Raw genomic sequence first — 18740 nt, forward strand, 5'->3', positions numbered from 1 at the left:
AGAGGTATCTGGGAATAAATGTCACAACGCAGACGGATCTGTGCTGATGGAACGCGGTGTGTCTTTAAGACCCTGCGGAGCCACGGTAACCCCACACGGCTCGTTGTCCGTACTCTCCCGACTCTCTCTGTAGTTATTTGAGGGAGGCGCTAGAACCATATCTCCACTTTACAAAAAAAGGCAGAAGTAACGGCACTGTCTAGAGAGAACAAATCAAGCCAAAGCTGTGCAAACAGACTCTTGTGTCTCTCTCTCTCTCCGTGGCGTCGGAGTGTGTGCGGCCGATGCGCTGCAGGCTGAAGCGTTCGGAGGCTCGTATCCAGTTTAAATCCTGCGCTCAGCCTCTGTTGAGTATATGTGGAGCTCAAGCGACACTTCTATGAGAATCCCCACTGAACGACGAGACGAAGTTTGGTTGTTTTCCTGAACCGGGGGTGCTGGGGAGAGTCGAGGCGAGAGAGAGAGGGCGAAAGATGGTTTTGAACAGCCTCCCGTGCGTCTTGGTTTCGCTGTGCTTGGTTTTTTTCTCGTCTTCTCCGTGCAAAGCTCGGATTTACACCAACCACTGGGCTGTTCGGATAGCCGGCGGACCTCAGCAAGCAGAGCATATCGCCAATAAATATGGGTATAGAAACCTGGGCCAGGTACGTGTGTCCTGCACAAAGATGTTTTGAAGCATCTCACGTGTGTTATTTCATCATATTTGCTGTCCAATGCTGTTTCCCATCAGTTCAAGTGTCTTATCGCTTTGATTGAAGTTCACACGTCAAGGCTGGAAGCCTTTACACAAGTTTCACAGAGTTTTACATGTTGTGTTGTGATAGTTGAGAAGGCTGAATTTATGTTTTATAGATTTTAACCTTCATGGATGTGCATGAAGACTAGTTTTTAGCCCAATAATACCCAGTTTTCAGAGTAAAATCCAGTGAACAAACAGGTCTCTACTGACTGACTCCCAACAACAACAGGTGTTTTTGAAACTTTACTGCTTGGATTTACTATCTTGTATCATTTTTAGGTGTACTTCTGTATTTTAAAACAATAAGTTAGGAACTCAATGCATGACATGCAGCTTCATGACATGTAGCCTAACATTCACTGTAACATGCTGAAAATGTTACAAAGGCTAAAAGTGTTACACCTTAAACCTTTCATATGTTTTAATAAAGTGAAATACTTGGTAGCTAAATGTATACATAATTCAGCTGTTTACAGTCAGGTCTGGTTTTTAACTTGTCAAGCCAAGTTTAGTTGAAGTCAAGAACTGCATTATGTGGCATAAAATGCCTTGGCCTCAATCCAGCTTCATCTTCTTTCCGGGAAGCAAGAAAAAGTCTTCATAACAATTTAGTTTAATAATACGTTTCGTTATCCAGTTAGTACTTTGATGGTAAAAAAAAAAAGGCTTGGTGCATTTAAATAAATAATAGGTTAATGCAAGTTTATGGTGGAGTCTTAAACTTTGCTCTTTAATGCAACAAGCCTGTATGCCAGATCTCAGATCTGCCATGCATCTAGAGATTTCACAGCAACCGCGTTCAATCTCTGATTTCACAATGTGCTATCTTATCGTTCATCAGTGCTTATTGTGCCAGCTAAGAGTTCCTTCCTCAAATGCGAGGTTGTCACATCCAAAGTAACTACTTATGAAAGCTTAAACACTCCTGAACTTTGCAACTCATCAGACTCATCATGCCCTCCTGTGGGAATCTGCTATAGGATCCTGGAATGCGAGTTTGCCTTTGGAGCCAGTTGTAGCCCCTATGTGTTTGTGAAATAAAAGAAAGTATAAGATGCTATTTATGAACTCAGAAGTTTGCCCTACATCAAGTTAATTTTGAAGCAATTGCTTTATAAGCCCATTTGACTGACTGTAAACTGGCAAGGCTTTTATCATTGGCTTCAAGACTCATTGTTTTTTTATGGCAGACTTATGTATCCCTGTAGAGTACAGTAGTCTGTGGAGAATGTGTCATGGCTGCCTGGTGTTTTCACACTTGTCAAATGAATCTGTTCAGTGGAAAGTGATACAGCCTCTTGAGTAACCAATCTTTCAGTCAATGACATTCTAAATAATTAATGACATAAGCCAGTTTCAACATGTCTGTGGTGAATATTGCTGTAGCTCTTGCCTTTTATTCATACCGATATTGTTACATATTAGATGTACCTGCCCCGATTTGCTCTTTTTAGTTACTAAGTATAGCAGCGTGTTTGGGTTCTTGCTTCGCAACCTGATATTTTGTGATATATTGGAGTTTTTATGTAATGCTTCTTTATTTGCTATGCGCTAAAATGGCAGTTTTGTGTTGTTCCTGTAGATTGGTGATCTGAAGGACTACTACCATTTCTTCCACAGCCGGACGATAAAAAGGTCGACGCTTTTCAGCAGAGGCTCACACAGTTTCATCTCCATGGAGCCAAAGGTCAGGCTGTCACTATGACAACCCCACACCTGTGTGTTCTATGGTCTATATGGACTCCTGATCTTCCTCATCTATGACTAGAACTCAGTGTATTCCAATCAACTGTTGCTCAACAATGCAAAGCGACTAAATGGTTCTGCTCATAAACAACGCTTGGTGTATTCGTCAATAATCTTGAAAAGGAGAGTTGGTTTAACACATTGCAAACCTCACGCTGTTGGTTTGTATCGCGTTTTATCCAAAAATGTAAATTGTAATCTGTTTTGAACACAGTGCTGTGGAACACAAAAGGAGATACCTAGCCGTTTGTCCATGCTGCTCTTTTCCATTAAATGAAAGTGAATTGTGACCAGGGGTTCAAGAATGGACCAAAAATTGCAAAAAAAATCTGCCTTGTAGATTTCAAATCTCATTCACATTTGTGTATTCATTGAAATATGGTGTGTCAAGACATGTCTCTTCAGGTTTGACGTCACTGATTTCAAAAACCATTTGTGACCCTGGACCACAAAACCAGTCACATGGGTCAGTTTTTTGAAACTGAGATTTATACATCATCTGAAAGCTGACAAAATAAGCTAATTGTATAATAATAATCCTAATTGTTAGGATAGGAAAATATTTGGCCGAGATACAACTATTTGGAAATCTGGAATCTGAGAGTGCAAAAAAAAAATCGAAATATTGAGAAAATCGCCTTTAAAGTTGTCCATTTATGTTTGCGATTGTGCTGCATTCACTCACAAAAATAAAAGTTTTATATATTTACGGTAGGAAATTTACAAAATATCTTCATGGAACATGATCTTTACTTAATATCCTAATGATTTTATATCATTTTATCATAGCAGAAAAGAAAAATTTATCATTTTGACCCATACAATGTATTGTTGGCTATTGCCACAAATATACCCGTGCTACTTGTGACTGGTTTTGTAATCCTATTTGCCTCAAACATTCTCATTACTTCAAAGCCAAAAAACATAACCTATATGTTACTACTATATATAGGATGTTTCTCATTATTGTATTCCAGTGTCTTTCATCTAATCAGAAGACTGTTACAGAGAGGGGATGTTGTGAAAAGATGATGGTGTTTGTCAGTTCCTAAAGGATTTCTTCCCATTATTCTCAGGTGGAATGGGTGCAACAGCAGGTCGTGAAGAGGAGAATAAAGCGAGATTATAAACCCTCATATCCTGGTCCTGTACAATCCAGTATGGTCCAGTCCAACTCGATTTACTTCAATGATGCTAAATGGAGCAGTATGTGGTACATAGTGAGTATTCTCATCTCAAAGTGTTGTAAATCATTCTTGTGAATTGGTAAGGTTGAAAAACACTGGCGAAGTCTTGATCATTGTCATGGTTTGTATCATTTCCCAGTCTACTGCAAAATAATTGTTCAAGTCAGGTGCTTAACCAAGGTCTTACAGTGAATGATTCATCAAGTACATCTCATTCTGAAAGGAAAAATGTTATTCATTAAAATTGTAGAAAAAAAAAATTGCCTTAGCTTTTCTTTTCTGCTGATGTAAGAAAGGCACAGGGACAGGGGATTTTATTCTGTACAATTTATTTGTGAAGCTTATTTTACAATGCATATGATTCCTTCTAATAGCAGCAAGGTAAAACTCTTTGAGTACAAAACTTTGGGATGAAGACTATTATATTATGATATTATTGTCCAGTCAAAGCATAGAACTTAAAATCCTGATGGATAAATTCAAGTCACGTCCTATGTTATTTGCTGCTGAATATTCTGTTGAAGTCCGCAATACTGCCCATTACAGAACTCAAATGTGTTGCGAATGCTTTCATTAAAAACAATGTTGTGTTTAGTTAAGGGCCAAACCAAGCCAATCTTCTGTTGCTGAAGACGTCTTTTACCTAAATCGTAATGGCAGGTTGTAAACCTTTGGTGTTTTTAACTAAAACTAATTTGTCAGTTTGAACGTTCAAAGGAAACGATGCCTGTCACACCAGATTAGCCGAGTTTCTACATGTGAAAACCACCCAGAGAGATACATTGAACTTTTCAGTGTAAGCTCTAACATAACTCCTAGCTGAGACAATTTCTGTGAGGTAATTGTATAAACAGGCTCTTGTTTTAAAGGGATAGTTCACCCAAAAATCATGTCATTCCAAACACGTCCAAAGTCCAAAGACTTTCGTTCTTTTTTAGAACACAGATGAAGATATTTTTGATGAAATCTGAGACCTTTCTGTCCTTCTGTTGACTGCTACGCAACTATAATTTCGTAAAACTAGTCCATATGAATTGAGTGGTTTAGTCCAAAATTTCTGAAGAGACTCGATCGCTTTATATGATAAACAGATTGAATTTAGGCTTGTTTTCACATACTAAACACATCAGTTGTGATAAATGGAAGCTTAAGCATGTCGTGCGAGAACCAATGAGGTTCATTCTCGTGTTACGCAGCACGTTTGAGCTTCAGCAAGAACCAATGAGGTTCATTCTCGTGTTACGCAGCACGTTTGAGCTTCAGCAAGAACCAATGAGGTTCATTCTCGTGTTACGCAGCCCGTTTGAGCTTCAGCAAGAACCAATGAGGTTCATTCTCGTGTTACGCAACACGTTTGAGATTCAGCAAGAACCAATGAGGTTCATTCTCAGCACGTTTGAGCTTCAGCAAGAACCAGTGAGGTTCATTCTCGTGTTACGCAGCACGTTTGAGCTTCAGCAAGAACCAATGAGGTTCATTCTCGTGTTACGCAGCACGTTTGAGCTTCAGCAAGAACCAATGAGGTTCATTCTCGTGTTATGCAGCACGTTTGAGCTTCCTCAAGAACCAATGAGGTTCATTCTTGTGTTATATAGCACGTTTGAGCTTCCTCAAGAACCAATGAGGTTCAATCTCGTGTTACGCAGCATGTTTGAGCTTCCACAAGAACCAATGAGGTTCATTCTCGTGTTACGCAGCACGTTTGAGCTTCCACAAGAACCAATAAGGTTTATTCTCGTGTTACGCAGCACGTTTGAGCTTCCTCAAGAACCAATGAGGTTCATTCTCGTGTTACGCAGCACGTTTGAGCTTCCACAAGAACCAATAAGGTTTATTCTCGTGTTACGCAGCACGTTTGAGCTTCCTCAAGAACCAATGAGGTTCATTCTCGTGTTACGCAGCACGTTTGAGCTTCCTCAAGAACCAATGAGGTTCAATCTCGTGTTACGCAGCATGTTTGAGCTTCCACAAGAACCAATGAGGTTCATTCTCGTGTTACGCAGCACGTTTGAGCTTCCACAAGAACCAATAAGGTTTATTCTCGTGTTACGCAGCACGTTTGAGCTTCCTCAAGAACCAATGAGGTTCATTCTCGTGTTACGCAGCACGTTTGAGCTTCCACAAGAACCAATAAGGTTTATTCTCGTGTTACGCAGCACGTTTGAGCTTCCTCAAGAACCAATGAGGTTCATTCTCGTGTTACGCAGCACGTTTGAGCTTCCTCAAGAACCAATGAGGTTCAATCTCGTGTTACGCAGCATGTTTGAGCTTCCACAAGAACCAATGAGGTTCATTCTCGTGTTACGCAGCACGTTTGAGCTTCCACAAGAACCAATAAGGTTTATTCTCGTGTTACGCAGCACGTTTGAGCTTCCACAAGAACCAATGAGGTTCATTCTCGTGTTACGCAGCACGTTTGAGCTTCCACAAGAACCAATAAGGTTTATTCTCGTGTTACGCAGCACGTTTGAGCTTCCTCAAGAACCAATGAGGTTCATTCTCGTGTTACGCAGCACGTTTGAGCTTCCACAAGAACCAATAAGGTTTATTCTCGTGTTACGCAGCACGTTTGAGCTTCCTCAAGAACCAATGAGGTTCATTCTCGTGTTACGCAGCACGTTTGAGCTTCAGCAAGAACCAATGAGGTTCATTCTCGTGTTATGCAGCACGTTTGAGCTTCAGCAAGAACCAATGAGGTTCATTCTCGTATTACGCAGCACGTTTGAGCTTCCTCAAGAACCAATGAGGTTCATTCTCATGTTACGCAGCACGTTAGAGCTTCCTCAAGAACCAACGAGGTTCATTCTCATGTTACGCAACATAGCTTTCGCAAGAGGTTTGTTCTCGCCGCATCAAGCAGAAAAGCCTAATTCCAATCTGTTCATCATATAAAGCGACAGAGTCTCTTCAGAAATTTTTAACTAAACCACTCAATTCATATGGATTAGTTTTACGATCTCTTTATGAACTTTTTGAAGCGACCAAAATGTAGTTGCATAACGATCCATGGAGGGACAGAAAGCTCTCAGATTTCATCAAAAAGATCTTTATTTGGGTTCCGAAGATGAACGAAAGTCTTACTGGTTTGGAACGACATGAGGGTGAGTAATTAATTACAGAATTTTTGGGTGAACTAACCCTTTATTAGCTGTCCTGTTCCTCCGCTCACGAGAGTCAGGGGTTTGCACATAAGGAATGTGAAGAAATCCTTGTTTTTTGCATGATAAACAGCCATTTAGATTTACCAGAATGTACCAAAGGTTGCACTTTGGCTGCTACCGAAACCTTGATGCGTACACACATTGCATCTGTTGTCATCACTTTCTCTCTACGATCATATTTATAGCTTAGACCGAAACGGCGAGAGTGAACTAAGCGTTTGTTCTCTAATGGGTTTGTTACAGCTCTGTCAATGGTTAATATGGCTCAGATAACATTAATACTTTGACCTGAATGCATCCATTTGGCTCGGGTTTCTCTTGTTGACCTGCAAGTTGTACTTTGGGAGCAAATAAATTTGACTTTCCAGTATGGGGTCTAATTCCAACTCTAGGCCCAATGAAAGTGTACATTTGGTTCCATGTGACGCATGTAATTACAGTGTCTGAGATACGCAAGGAAAAGATGCAGTAATTTACAAAGATGCGTTTTAAAAATAATGTTTGCTTTTTACCACATGCTTGGTAACCACATGCTTGATTTTCCAAAAATAGCCAGGATTTTATTCCGGCTGTGACATTGTATTTAGCATGCATGCTTCAGACACATGGGTTTGAATCCACCCTGTGCTTTAAAAAAAAAATCTATAATAATATTGAAAAGCCTCATACTTAATTTATATTTGCAAACGCTAGCACTAAATTAAGGCAATCCTCCAAAAACACTTTCTATACTCTAGTTCAAAAAGTTTGAGGTTTTTAATCTTTATTATAAATTCTCTTATGCTTACCAAGGCTGCATTTATTTGTATATTTTAAAATGTAATTTATTCCTGTGATTGCAAAGCTGAATTTTCAGCATCATTACTCCAGTCTTCAGTGTCACATGACCCTTCAGAAACCATTCTAATATGCTGATTTAGTGCTCAACAAACATTTTCTTATTATTATCAATAACAGTTGTGCTGCTTAATTTTTTTTTTTTTTTTTTTTTGTGGAAACCGTGATGCATTTTTTGTCAGGATGCTTTCAAAAGAACAGCATTTATTTGAAACGGAAATCTTTTGTAACATTATAAATGTCTTTACTGTTACCTTTGTTGCATCCTTGCTGAAAAAAAGTATTCATTTCTTTAAAAAAAACGTTAGTGTAAGCATACACTATGCACCTCCTCAGCTCACCTAATTAAAAATTTCACGTCCTTATTTATCTGTGTCTATGCAGCACTGTAATGATAACATCCATAACTGTCAATCTGACATGAATATCGTGGGCGCATGGAAGAGAGGCTACACTGGGAAGGATGTGGTGGTTACCATTCTGGATGACGGCATTGAGAGGAACCACCCAGATCTCATACAGAACTATGTAAGTGTATCTCTGTGTATGTACGGCTGTTCTGAATGGAATTCTTGCATATTGCATACTCTGCATACTGAATAGTGGTTGCTATTTTTTCCTAATAGTAACAGTTGAAAGTGGAAATATTAAAACATATATAAAACAAATATTAAATATTAAAACATTCTAAATTGTTGTCCCATGACCTCATTACATATGTGTTTAATTCAGCCAGTTAGAATATAATCTTGGAAATAAAAATAGTTTTGTGAATAGCATTTTTAAGGCAATTTTGAAAATATGTTCTGTGTGAACGCCTTGGTTACGGTTTTGACGTAAACAATCCATTTTAATTTCATAGAGATATTTTTATTGATACTTCTCCATATAAAAAAAAAAAATCACAATCATTTTTTTAATTAATGTTTCTCTCGGCTCATCTGAACTATTGGATTTTTCCCCATTGAGTCTGTTTGTATTATGACTGTTGTTTTTGCTGTTTATATAAGCTCTGTCCTAGAAGTACATGTCCCATTTACTCTGTAAAGTCCAAAAATTATGTTTTTTTGTTAAATTTTAGCATGTTTTGTGTGTCCTAACTGGTGCATGAACGTAATGGACGGACAAATCCACATTTGAATATGTTCTCATGTGTCTTTTTGTTGCTTTTGATCTGTTTGTAGGATAATGAGGCCAGTTATGACGTGAACGGTAATGACATGGATCCCATGCCCCGATATGATGCCAGTAATGAGAACAAGTAAGAGTGACGTTCATTACACATGCACACGCTCAATACTTTGTGCATTTCAGGTCATTAAATCCCTGGAAAGGCTTTGTTTGTACAGTCCCTCTCTGTGGTGTGTGCGAATGTGGGTATTTGGCTTCTGATCTGTGCGCTAGTAAGAGTGTTTGGCGAGTTTGTTTGGTGAGTGTGGGTTTTTGGAGTTTGCTTTTTGTGTGCCTAAGGGTTTCATAGGTGTATGAGTAAATATGGCGCTTGGCTTGTGTGTGCAAGTAAGTGTGTTTGGCGAAAAGTGATTTTTGCAATTAGCATTCTTGAGAGATAATGTGCGTGAGTGGAAATGTTGGCTCAAGATCAGTGTGTATTTTAAGGTGTTTGGTGAATGTTGATATTTGGTTTGTTGCATGTATATATGGGTGTGTTTGGTGAGTGGGTGGAGACCCCCATGTGTTTTTGTGGCTGCCACTCACTCTACCAGTGTGTGTGAGCCTGTGCCAGATGGCTCTACAGCTTTTTTGGACCGTTCAGACAGAAAGCTTGGCCTGGGCTCTAGTCCTCTGTGGTGTTGCTGTTTCTGCTTGGAGCTCCAGAGTCTGCAACTGATGATAGAATACCGTTCTGGGTGGCGCTTCCCGAATAACGACAAAACTCGCTTCTTATACCATAGTACGGTTCATTATTAAAGAAATCAACTAGCTAGTCATGACTTTCCCATAACCGTATTGTCGCAAATTACTGGAGTAGTAACTTCTTTTATAACTTACTTCTTTATGTTGATCTGTTTGAGTTTATAAAAGCTACTTAAATGTCCTAATTGAACTAAGGCCTAGTCCTGGCTTAACCTAAGCTCTGTCTATGGAACCAGGCCAGTAAGATGCAAATTACATTTTTTACATTAGAAATGGAAGATATAAATTTGACTGAATGTTAGGCTTGGGCGGTAATACGGTAATATGGTATACCGTGGGGTCTTAAAAATAGCAACGGTATCAGTTTCGATACCGTCATTAAAAAAAAAAATGCAATGCACTTATATAGGAGACAAGGATTAAATATTATATATTATTTAATATTTCACGGTCCTGCCCTGTTAAAGCCGGACAAAGTAAACATGCTGTTTTTTCTGGCGAAAAATCTTGACTAGATTTGTTGCCACTTGCCACACTGTTCCTATTCGCACTGTGTGTGTGTGTGTGCGTGCGTGTGTGTGTATGTGTATTTTTTATTTAATTGATTCAGGTATTTTTATTTGGTTTTCGTTAAAAGCAATATTGGAAAGAAGACTGGACTGTGTTTTAATTTAGGCCTATTGATTTGCAATAATTGTTATAATATGGATGTTTACCATATTTTCCGGACTATAAGTCGCTCCGGAGTATAAGTCAGTCAAAAAATGCGTCATGAAGAGGAAAAAAACATATATAAGTCGCACTGGACTATAAGTCGCATTTATTTCTAAATTTATTTCACAAAAAACAATGTTACGGATGGGACAGTTCTCCGGTACGGACGTGAGCGCTCTGAAAGCGGCACTAAAAGACTGCTTTAAAACTTTCACAGAGACCTCAAACAGAAAGCACAAAATTTTAATTTAATTTCGTTTTGTATTAATTGTAATCTTAATTTTAATCAATGTTTCATCAACCAATTGCCTGGATTTAATAATAGAAGTAAATATAGTAGAAAATAGATAATCACGACACGAAGGCGCCGGCGCGTGAACTGGAGCTCGTCTCATAAATGAACCGAAACTCAGCGTATAAGGTAGCCTACTTACCTCACAGACCTGAGACATATCTATAGAAAGCTTGAAATGTGTACTTTTAAACAGAACAATTCAAAACGAAAGAAAACAGACTGTTCTCTGCTTATGTTATCCGGATGAAATGTGCATTTCTCTCTGGCGCGTTCACTACTGCGAAGATCACGAGTCAGCATCGTCAACTTCATCTTTGCAGCCGACACTGACACAGAAAACACTTGTTTATTAGTAAACAATTAAAATGTCTCCTTGCTATATTTGACATATTCATAATCATTACTTTTGCCGGTTCTTTGTGACAGCTTTTAGGTGCTTTATTGGCAGCGCCACCGTTACATGAACGCGTCACCACCGTATCATTTTTTTCTTTTTGGGGGCATTTTGTTTGTGTTCAGGCTTTCTCAGTTGTCTTTAGGTTAATGTTTCAGTTAACAGTTTTTCGGTTGTTTTCAGTTCATTTTTTCAGGGGTATAGGCTACAGGAGCAGCATCTGTACTCTCGCGGCTGTAGACGATAATGTTTTCTCTTGGTTCATGTCAGTCAGTATGAATGAATTTTGATATATAAGTCGCACCTGACTATAAGTCGCACCTGACTATAAGTCGCAGGACCAGCCAAACTATGAAAAAACGGTATGTTAATTAAACTCTGGTTGACTGTTTTGGGTCTATTTGCACTTTTTTATAAGCTGCTCTTTGTTGTTATTAAAAGTTGTTCGGGCTGTGTGATTTAATTTAATTGATTTGTGTGCACGAAAATTCTGTTTGACTGTTGTATTTGCACTTTTTTATAAGCTGCTATTTGTTGCTAATAAAAGTTGTTAATATTGTGCAAGTTATGTTGCTAATTGTTTCAGTATTAGTGTTTGGTATTCAGTTTCTGAACGGTTTAGGCACAAGCCAACAGTTTGGTGATGCCGTCTGAGCCTTGCGTCATAATTTTTAATTAGTCACGGTAATACCGTATACCGCAGTAAAATAGGGAGGAGGTTTGACGGTATCAAAATTTGGATACCGCCCAACTCTACTGAATGTCAGCTTGCTTATTTTGCGCCAGATAAGGATAAAGTTCACATGTCATAAAAACAAGAAACTATGCTTCTAAGTTAACCACAGGTCAAAAGCTGTCGTTCCAACCACTCAACATTGCGATACTCTTTGGGAATATTCATTGGAACTATAGTTTCGGGAAACACCAACTCTTTGAACTATGTTGATAATGACGGAACTTGCGACCATAAGTTGGCTAAACGCACCCCTAGGTAGTTCAACCACAAATGACAATCATTTACTCACTCATTCCTAATTTTACGCTGTTCCTTCTTTCTGGGAGCACAAAGAAGAAATTTTGAAGAATGTTCACAAAGCTCTTTTCCATAGAATGAGCTGCCTTTTCTTTTTTGTGTAAAAAGACAAAAAAGCATCATAATAATTTCTATAATTAATGTTTGACATCTGCACTATATTTCAAAGTGAATTTCTAAGAACATGCCTGGGTCATATTTCACTGTTAATTCAAAAGAAAGAAATGTATGTTTTGTGCAGTGTTATTTAAGTATTATTTATTTATAGCTATATTATACAGGGTTCCCAATGGGTCCTTGAAATCCTTGAAAGTTTGTGAATCTGAAAAAAATTAAATAAAATCAAGGCCCTGGAAAGTTTTTGAAAATAAACATACATAGATACAGGTCCTTGAAAGTGCTTGAATTTATTTTGTGCTAGAAGTTTTCTGGAAAAGAAATTCCATATTATTCCCTCCGGTCCGCTGATGTGTTTTTCGCCAACACTTCGTGACCTATGCATACTAGCTTGCTTGATTTACGTTAGTTACGCGCATTTACGCGCTACGTGTGAGGTACTTTGTGTTGTACGTTGCCATAAAGTTCACGTGCGGGTATAGGATGTACCGAATATTTTCAGTTTAATGCAAAACAGAAATACGACAAATAGAATATCAGATCTCTGTCATATGGCCAAAAATAAATGCAAAAAAAAAGCGTAATTTGACACATGAAAACTGTAACAATGTATCTTACAAGGTAACACGATGTAACCTTGCTCTCACTTGAAATGTGTCCCCACATTAAGTCCTTGAATTTGAGGGTATTGGACCTGGAAAGTCCTTGAAAGGTCCTTGAATTTGAAGTTAACCAAGTTGTGGGAACCCTGTTTTTTATGAATATTTGAATTCATAATTTGAAAGTAAATTTTAAGTTTTTTTTTTTTTTTTTTTTTTTTTTAGGTTAGATTCATTTTTAGTAACTTTAATTTGTGCTTTTGTCATTTTACTTTTTTATTTATTTATTTTATTATGATTTTAGGTTTAAATTTTTTTTTTTCACTTTTAGTTTGTTCAATTTTAGTTTATTTTTTCATCTAATATTTCATCTTTTGAGGTCAGTTTTTTGTATTTTTAGCTAATGATAATAATAATTTTATGTGAATAAAGGTTCTTTTTTTTTTTTTTTTTTTGACCATTTTCATTAACAAACGTCACATATCCCACCCACCAATTCACGTTACAGTAATGCAAAAATCACATTATTTCTGTAATACAAAAACAGGTTTTTATGTAAATGGTAAAATATTTATCCCCAAGTCCACCCTCAAGTCTCTATGTCCCTCCTCCAGTGGAAGTCTATAGGATCCCCCCCCCCCCCTTTATTATAGTCTTAAGCGATATCACACCTGAGGTAGAATTATTGTCCGTAACTCAAACAGTGTGGGACGAGTTATGTGCTGAAATGTAATACTTATTCCTATGTGCAATAGAGTAGTGATTCTTGACTATATCAGACATTGCTCCTCAATCTCCCATCTGGAGGTCTCTGCATGTGAGTGCACGTATGCTTGAGCGTTTAGCACAACTATTCCTCCTCTTAGTTTACACTTTTAGAAGCCCCATTAGAAGTATTTCCGTGGCCCGAGGAAGAGAGGAGTGTTTGAAGCCGTCACTGCTGTCAGGAGGAAGTGTGTGTTGGAGACCAGAGAAGGGAGGTTTAGGTCTGCATGTATAGACACGATGTATAGAATACCATCCACCTCCTGCAGCAGCTTCTTCTGTCTCCGTGAGGATTCCAGCACAGAAAGTTCAAAAGTTCTCACCCAGACAGGAAGTATAGACAACATAACTATTTGGCAGTTAACTCCTTTGAATGAGGCATATTCTCCTTTCGTAGCACGACATCTTTTCCTTAACGTCTGTTCATAGTTAGGCGAGATTATTTGCAATAAACAAAATTTCGTTTTATATAACTTCTTAGCGTGAATTAAAAAGGCTGTTTTTGCTATTGTTGCTTTAAAGAGTTACATATGCAACTGAACTCTTTTATGATTGGTTAATGTCTGTGTACTGCTGTAGGTCATAAAGCACATTTACACTGCCCAGACCATTAAACATTTTTTTTTTTTAAGAATAAAAAAATGTTTTCCCCTTATTTATTTAAAGGTAAAGCGGAGAATTTTCCCGAATTTTAGAAAAGAACCGCCCTCTTCACTTTTTGAAAAAATGCACATGCTCCCGAGAGGGAACGCCTATTAAACGTGTGCACGAGAGAGCATGCACGAGCTAATCATAGCTTACATTAACTTTTACTAGCAGTGATTTTAATTGGATTTCTCCAAATAGCATGCCAAACTTAACCTGTCAAGTAGAAACTTCGCGACTGAGGCATCAGTGGGGAGCCCAACCTGTGTTTTGAGCGCACGCCATCGTGTGAATCGTGTGCACGAGCACGTACGACGGCCTTCCGTAAACATATCACCAGAATGATTGACACTTAGGAGGACCAATAGTCTTGATGATCCACCCGGAAAAAGAAAATCCTCCGCTATACCTTTAATAAACAGTGAAATAATAAATAACAATAATATTACTGGTAGTAGTAGTAATTAACAGTAATAATAATAAGAGGTAATAGGGTTTCTATCTAATGAAAGCTTAATAATAATATATTTTTTAATGAATAAAAATGTGTTTTATTCTCGTATTTCTTATTTAATAATAATTTAATATAAGATAATTAAATATATATTTTTTAAAACAATAATAATTTAATTTCTAATTTCTAATTTCTTATTTCTTATTGAATAATAATTTAATAAATATGATTATTAATCATTTAATAAATAAGGTAATAATAACAACAATAATTATAATAAATATTATTATTCATTAAGCCTTTGAGAGCTTCCTTGCTCAAAGAAGAAATAGAATATGTGTCTTGTTTATGTTGCTGAATAATGGTTGTGACCATTTTCAAAAATATTTTTCCTTTATGCCCCCTTCTCCCTTCATACAAAAAAAAAAAAATACTGCTCATATTGTATTTTTGGTTTATTCAGTTCCCCTGTTGTTTGGCGTCTATCCTACACAAGCTGTTGATCTTTTATGTGCTGGAATGTTTTGTGTTGGTTCCTCCGCTGATAGTTTGTGTAATGTGAGTCTTTATTTCCCCGCGGTGGGTTTTGGCCGTGAGCTTCACCGCTGGAGGTCGTTCTGACTGACGCTGGACTTTTGAGCTCCAAACTGAGGGTGCATTGTAAATAGTGCAAGTTCATATATCTCACAGATGAAAATGGGCTTTGCACTAGACTTTCAGTGGAACTGCAGTTTATTGACCCAGTCTGACCTTTAAGCTGTATGTCAAATGTGCAGCACTTCCCTTGTGTGTGTGTGTGTGTGTGTGATTTGTGTATTTTCTATATGCTTTATGGGTATATATATATAATACGGTTAGCAGTTTTTTGTTCATTTTTGGTTTTGTAGGAAACGTTTCAGTGTCTTGTGCGGTTCTGAAAATGCTGGAATGCTCTGTTCAGGTGTGGTGTGCGTTTCTGGTTTTCTCATTGACATGTATTCTGCTAGGCTAGCAGATGTGACTTAGTGTCACGTAGCAGGCTTTTGACAATTCGCCATTTCACTCCTTTTTATTTAATTATTTTATCTTTAATATTAAAGATAAGAACATATTAGAGATAAGATACTTTTTCATGTAATAGCATTCAAGTAAGAAATTTTATAAACAAATGTAATAGACACTCACTGCATGAATTAAATATATTTTGATTCTTATTAAAGCTACTCGAGTTATTCTGTCGAGAGCAGCGAGTGATTTTTCTCCTGGTCTTTTGTTGTTAGGCTAACATTAATGGCACAGTGGCAGCGGATATTTGAGGCTGCTGTTACTTTAAGACCGTGTTCTCTAATCTAATAAAGGGCTTGCTTACACCTTGTCACTTTATGCATTTTCTCTGATCGATAGCTATCTTATTGTGAAAAGACCAGGGGCCATATTCACAAAGAATTTTAAGGCTAAAAGTAGCTCCTAACTGGCGAATTTAGGAGCAACTCCTAAAAATAATGGGCGTGTCACTCGTAACTTTAGGACTCCTAATTTTTTTGACTAAGAGTAATTCACGAAGCATTTTAGCCCTAAAAGTAGCACCTAAGACTGGGACAGCTTAAAAGAAGTCGAGAGGACTCCTAACTCACTAAGACCTATTCACAAACCGCTTTTTGTGGCATTTCACGTTGCGATGTTTTGAAATGCGTACGCGGCGGCTACAGGAGCTTCCAATCGCGAGGGAACAATTTTGCATTGTAGGCATAACTAGCTGCAATAACGCCACCAACAACAACCAAAACTAGGCTACTCATTGCATGTAAACTAATTGTAACATTTCATTGTGAATCAAATTAAAATGTTCTTCTCTTTGCAAACGTAGGCAGAGGCATATAGTGACAGATTAATTCAATAATGTTGCAAAGATATTGCATCAATCCATATGTTTCATTAGGCTACTAGGCTATTTGTTTTGCCTTACTCTTTATTCATTTAGGCTATTTATTCAGTTATTCATCATCTTCCGTCCTTCGCACTACTTGTGTAGCGCACGCATTCTCAGACCTGTCACTCATCATCGTACGGGAGGTGTTTGGAATCATTCCCGCGTTACAATCATTAACCAATCAAGGTGGTCACTTCAGTCAAGCTCGTGCATGAGTAATGACGTCATCCATAGCAACGAAGACTCACTCTTAGTTTAGGAGTTGTCATTTTTCTTTACTAAGAGTAGGTCTGAAAGGCGTTGTGAATAACTTTTAAGAGAAAACTCCTAGCTAAAATCTTTTAGTGCGATTTAGGAGTACTCCTAGTGGTAAGATAAAATGCTTTGTGAATACGGCCCCAGGTCTAAATACGCTCCGAAATGCTTTTGGAGGTGGTTTGAGACGCATTCCAAACGAAACTGGACAAGGGTAAATGCATTTGGTTGTTGGAGCCACATATGTACATTTTTAGCCTCTCAAAATGGCACAAAAAAATTAATGTGTGAGAGCATTTTATAGGCTGTTTAACATGTTAAATATAGCCAGATATGACAGGGTGAAATTCAACTGAAATTTATCAAAAAGAGATCCAATATTTGGCATAAATGGTGTCTCTTTTTGGCAGCTTTATTTTTCAGGTCAACTACTGTCTTGGCAGAGCAACAGTGGCCTTGTTCCATCTACATATTGCATATTTACTGTCAGGAAAAAAGCCGCCCATATGTACATATTTGATTGGATTGTAATATTTAAATGTAAATTTATTTTTAAGGAAAAACATCTGGGGCCGTATTCACAAAGCATTTTATCTTACCACTAGGAGTACTCCTAAATCGCACTAAAAGATTTTAGCTAGGAGTTTTCTCTTAAAAGTAATTCACAACACCTTTAGACCTACTCTTAGTAAAGAAAAATGACAACTCCTAAACTAAGAGTGAGTCTTCGTTGCTATGGATGACGTCATTACTCATGCACGAGCTTGACTGAAGTGACCACCTTGATTGGCTGATGATTGTAACGCGGGAATGATTCCAAACACCTCCCCTATGATGATGAGTGACAGGTGACAGGTCTGAGAATGCGTGCGCTTCACAAGTAGTGCGAAGGACGGAAGATGATGAATAACTGAATAAATAGCCTAAATGAATAAAGAGTAAGGCAAAACAAATAGCCTAGTAGCCTAATGAAACATATGGATTGATGCAATATCTTTGCAACATTATTGAATTAATCTGTCACTATATGCCTCTGCCTATACGTTTGCAAAGAGAAGAACATTTTAATTTGATTCACAATGAAACGTTACAATTAGTTTACATGCAATGAGTAGCCTAGTTTTGGTTGTTGTTGGTGGCGTTATTGCATCCCTAGTTATGCCTACAATGCAAAATTGTTCCCTCGCGATTGGAAGCTCCTGTAGCCGCCGCGTACGCATTTCAAAACATCGCAACGTGAAATGCCACAAAAAGCGGTTTGTGAATAGGTCTTAGTGAGTTAGGAGTCCTCTCGACTTCTTTTAAGCTGTCCCAGGCTTAGGTGCTACTTTTAGGGCTAAAATGCTTCGTGAATTACTCTTAGTCAAAAAAATTAGGAGTCCTAAAGTTACGAGTGACACGCCCATTATTTTTAGGAGTTGCTCCTAAATTCGCCAGTTAGGAGCTACTTTTAGCCTTAAAATTCTTTGTGAATACGGCCCCTGGTTTTCAGCATGAAAACAGCCAAAGATGCTGCATGGCATTAAAAAACAAATCATCTACGTATTTTTTTTGGTCATTTTTGGGATATTGAATAATGTGCATTTAAAAAAAAAGATGGATTCGCTCCCGTTATTTACTAACAATCTCTAGCAAACATAAAAAGGCGCTTGTCTGCGCGCTGTAAAAAATCACTCTAAATTTCAAATGTTTAATTACAAATAATAATAAAAGAGTCACAGGTTTGGTAGTGGCTACAACGCTGCTTGTTCAAAAACTGTTTGAGAGAGATTTATTAATTCTGTAAATTAAGTTCTCTAAAACATAGCTAGTTTGAATATTCTTGTTAAGCAAGGTAGTTAAAGTTAGTTCAACTGTTGACATTTATAACTAGAGACCTGGATCCCATGAGTATTGAGGCTTTTAAAGTAATGCAAGGATATACATTATGTGTGTATAACTAACTCTATGGATGGAAACATAAAGTTGGGGCAAAAGGTTTTGCCAATAGCCTTTAGTTTACATTACAGTCATAA

The 18740-nt window shown here is 37.7% G+C and overlaps 1 protein-coding gene across 3 annotated transcripts in view; it reads left to right on the plus strand.

Moving 5' to 3' along the window:
• Positions 1–18740, plus strand: part of pcsk5b (proprotein convertase subtilisin/kexin type 5b) — a 65738-nt gene continuing 46998 nt past the window's right edge. Inside the window, exons 1-5 of one of the 3 annotated variants that reach the window (XM_084388440.1) lie at positions 1–644; positions 2322–2426; positions 3562–3705; positions 8055–8198; positions 8855–8931. In XM_084388440.1, coding sequence (XP_084244566.1) covers positions 474–644; positions 2322–2426; positions 3562–3705; positions 8055–8198; positions 8855–8931 — 641 coding nt within the window. In that variant the 5' untranslated portion in view covers positions 1–473. The remainder of the gene's footprint in view (positions 645–2321; positions 2427–3561; positions 3706–8054; positions 8199–8854; positions 8932–18740) is intronic. The other 2 variants (XM_084388439.1, XM_084388438.1) reach the window with 2 other exon arrangements.

This window comes from Rutilus rutilus (assembly GCF_951802725.1).
Source record: "Rutilus rutilus genome assembly, chromosome: 19".
Classification (NCBI taxonomy): Eukaryota; Metazoa; Chordata; class Actinopteri; order Cypriniformes; family Leuciscidae; genus Rutilus; species Rutilus rutilus.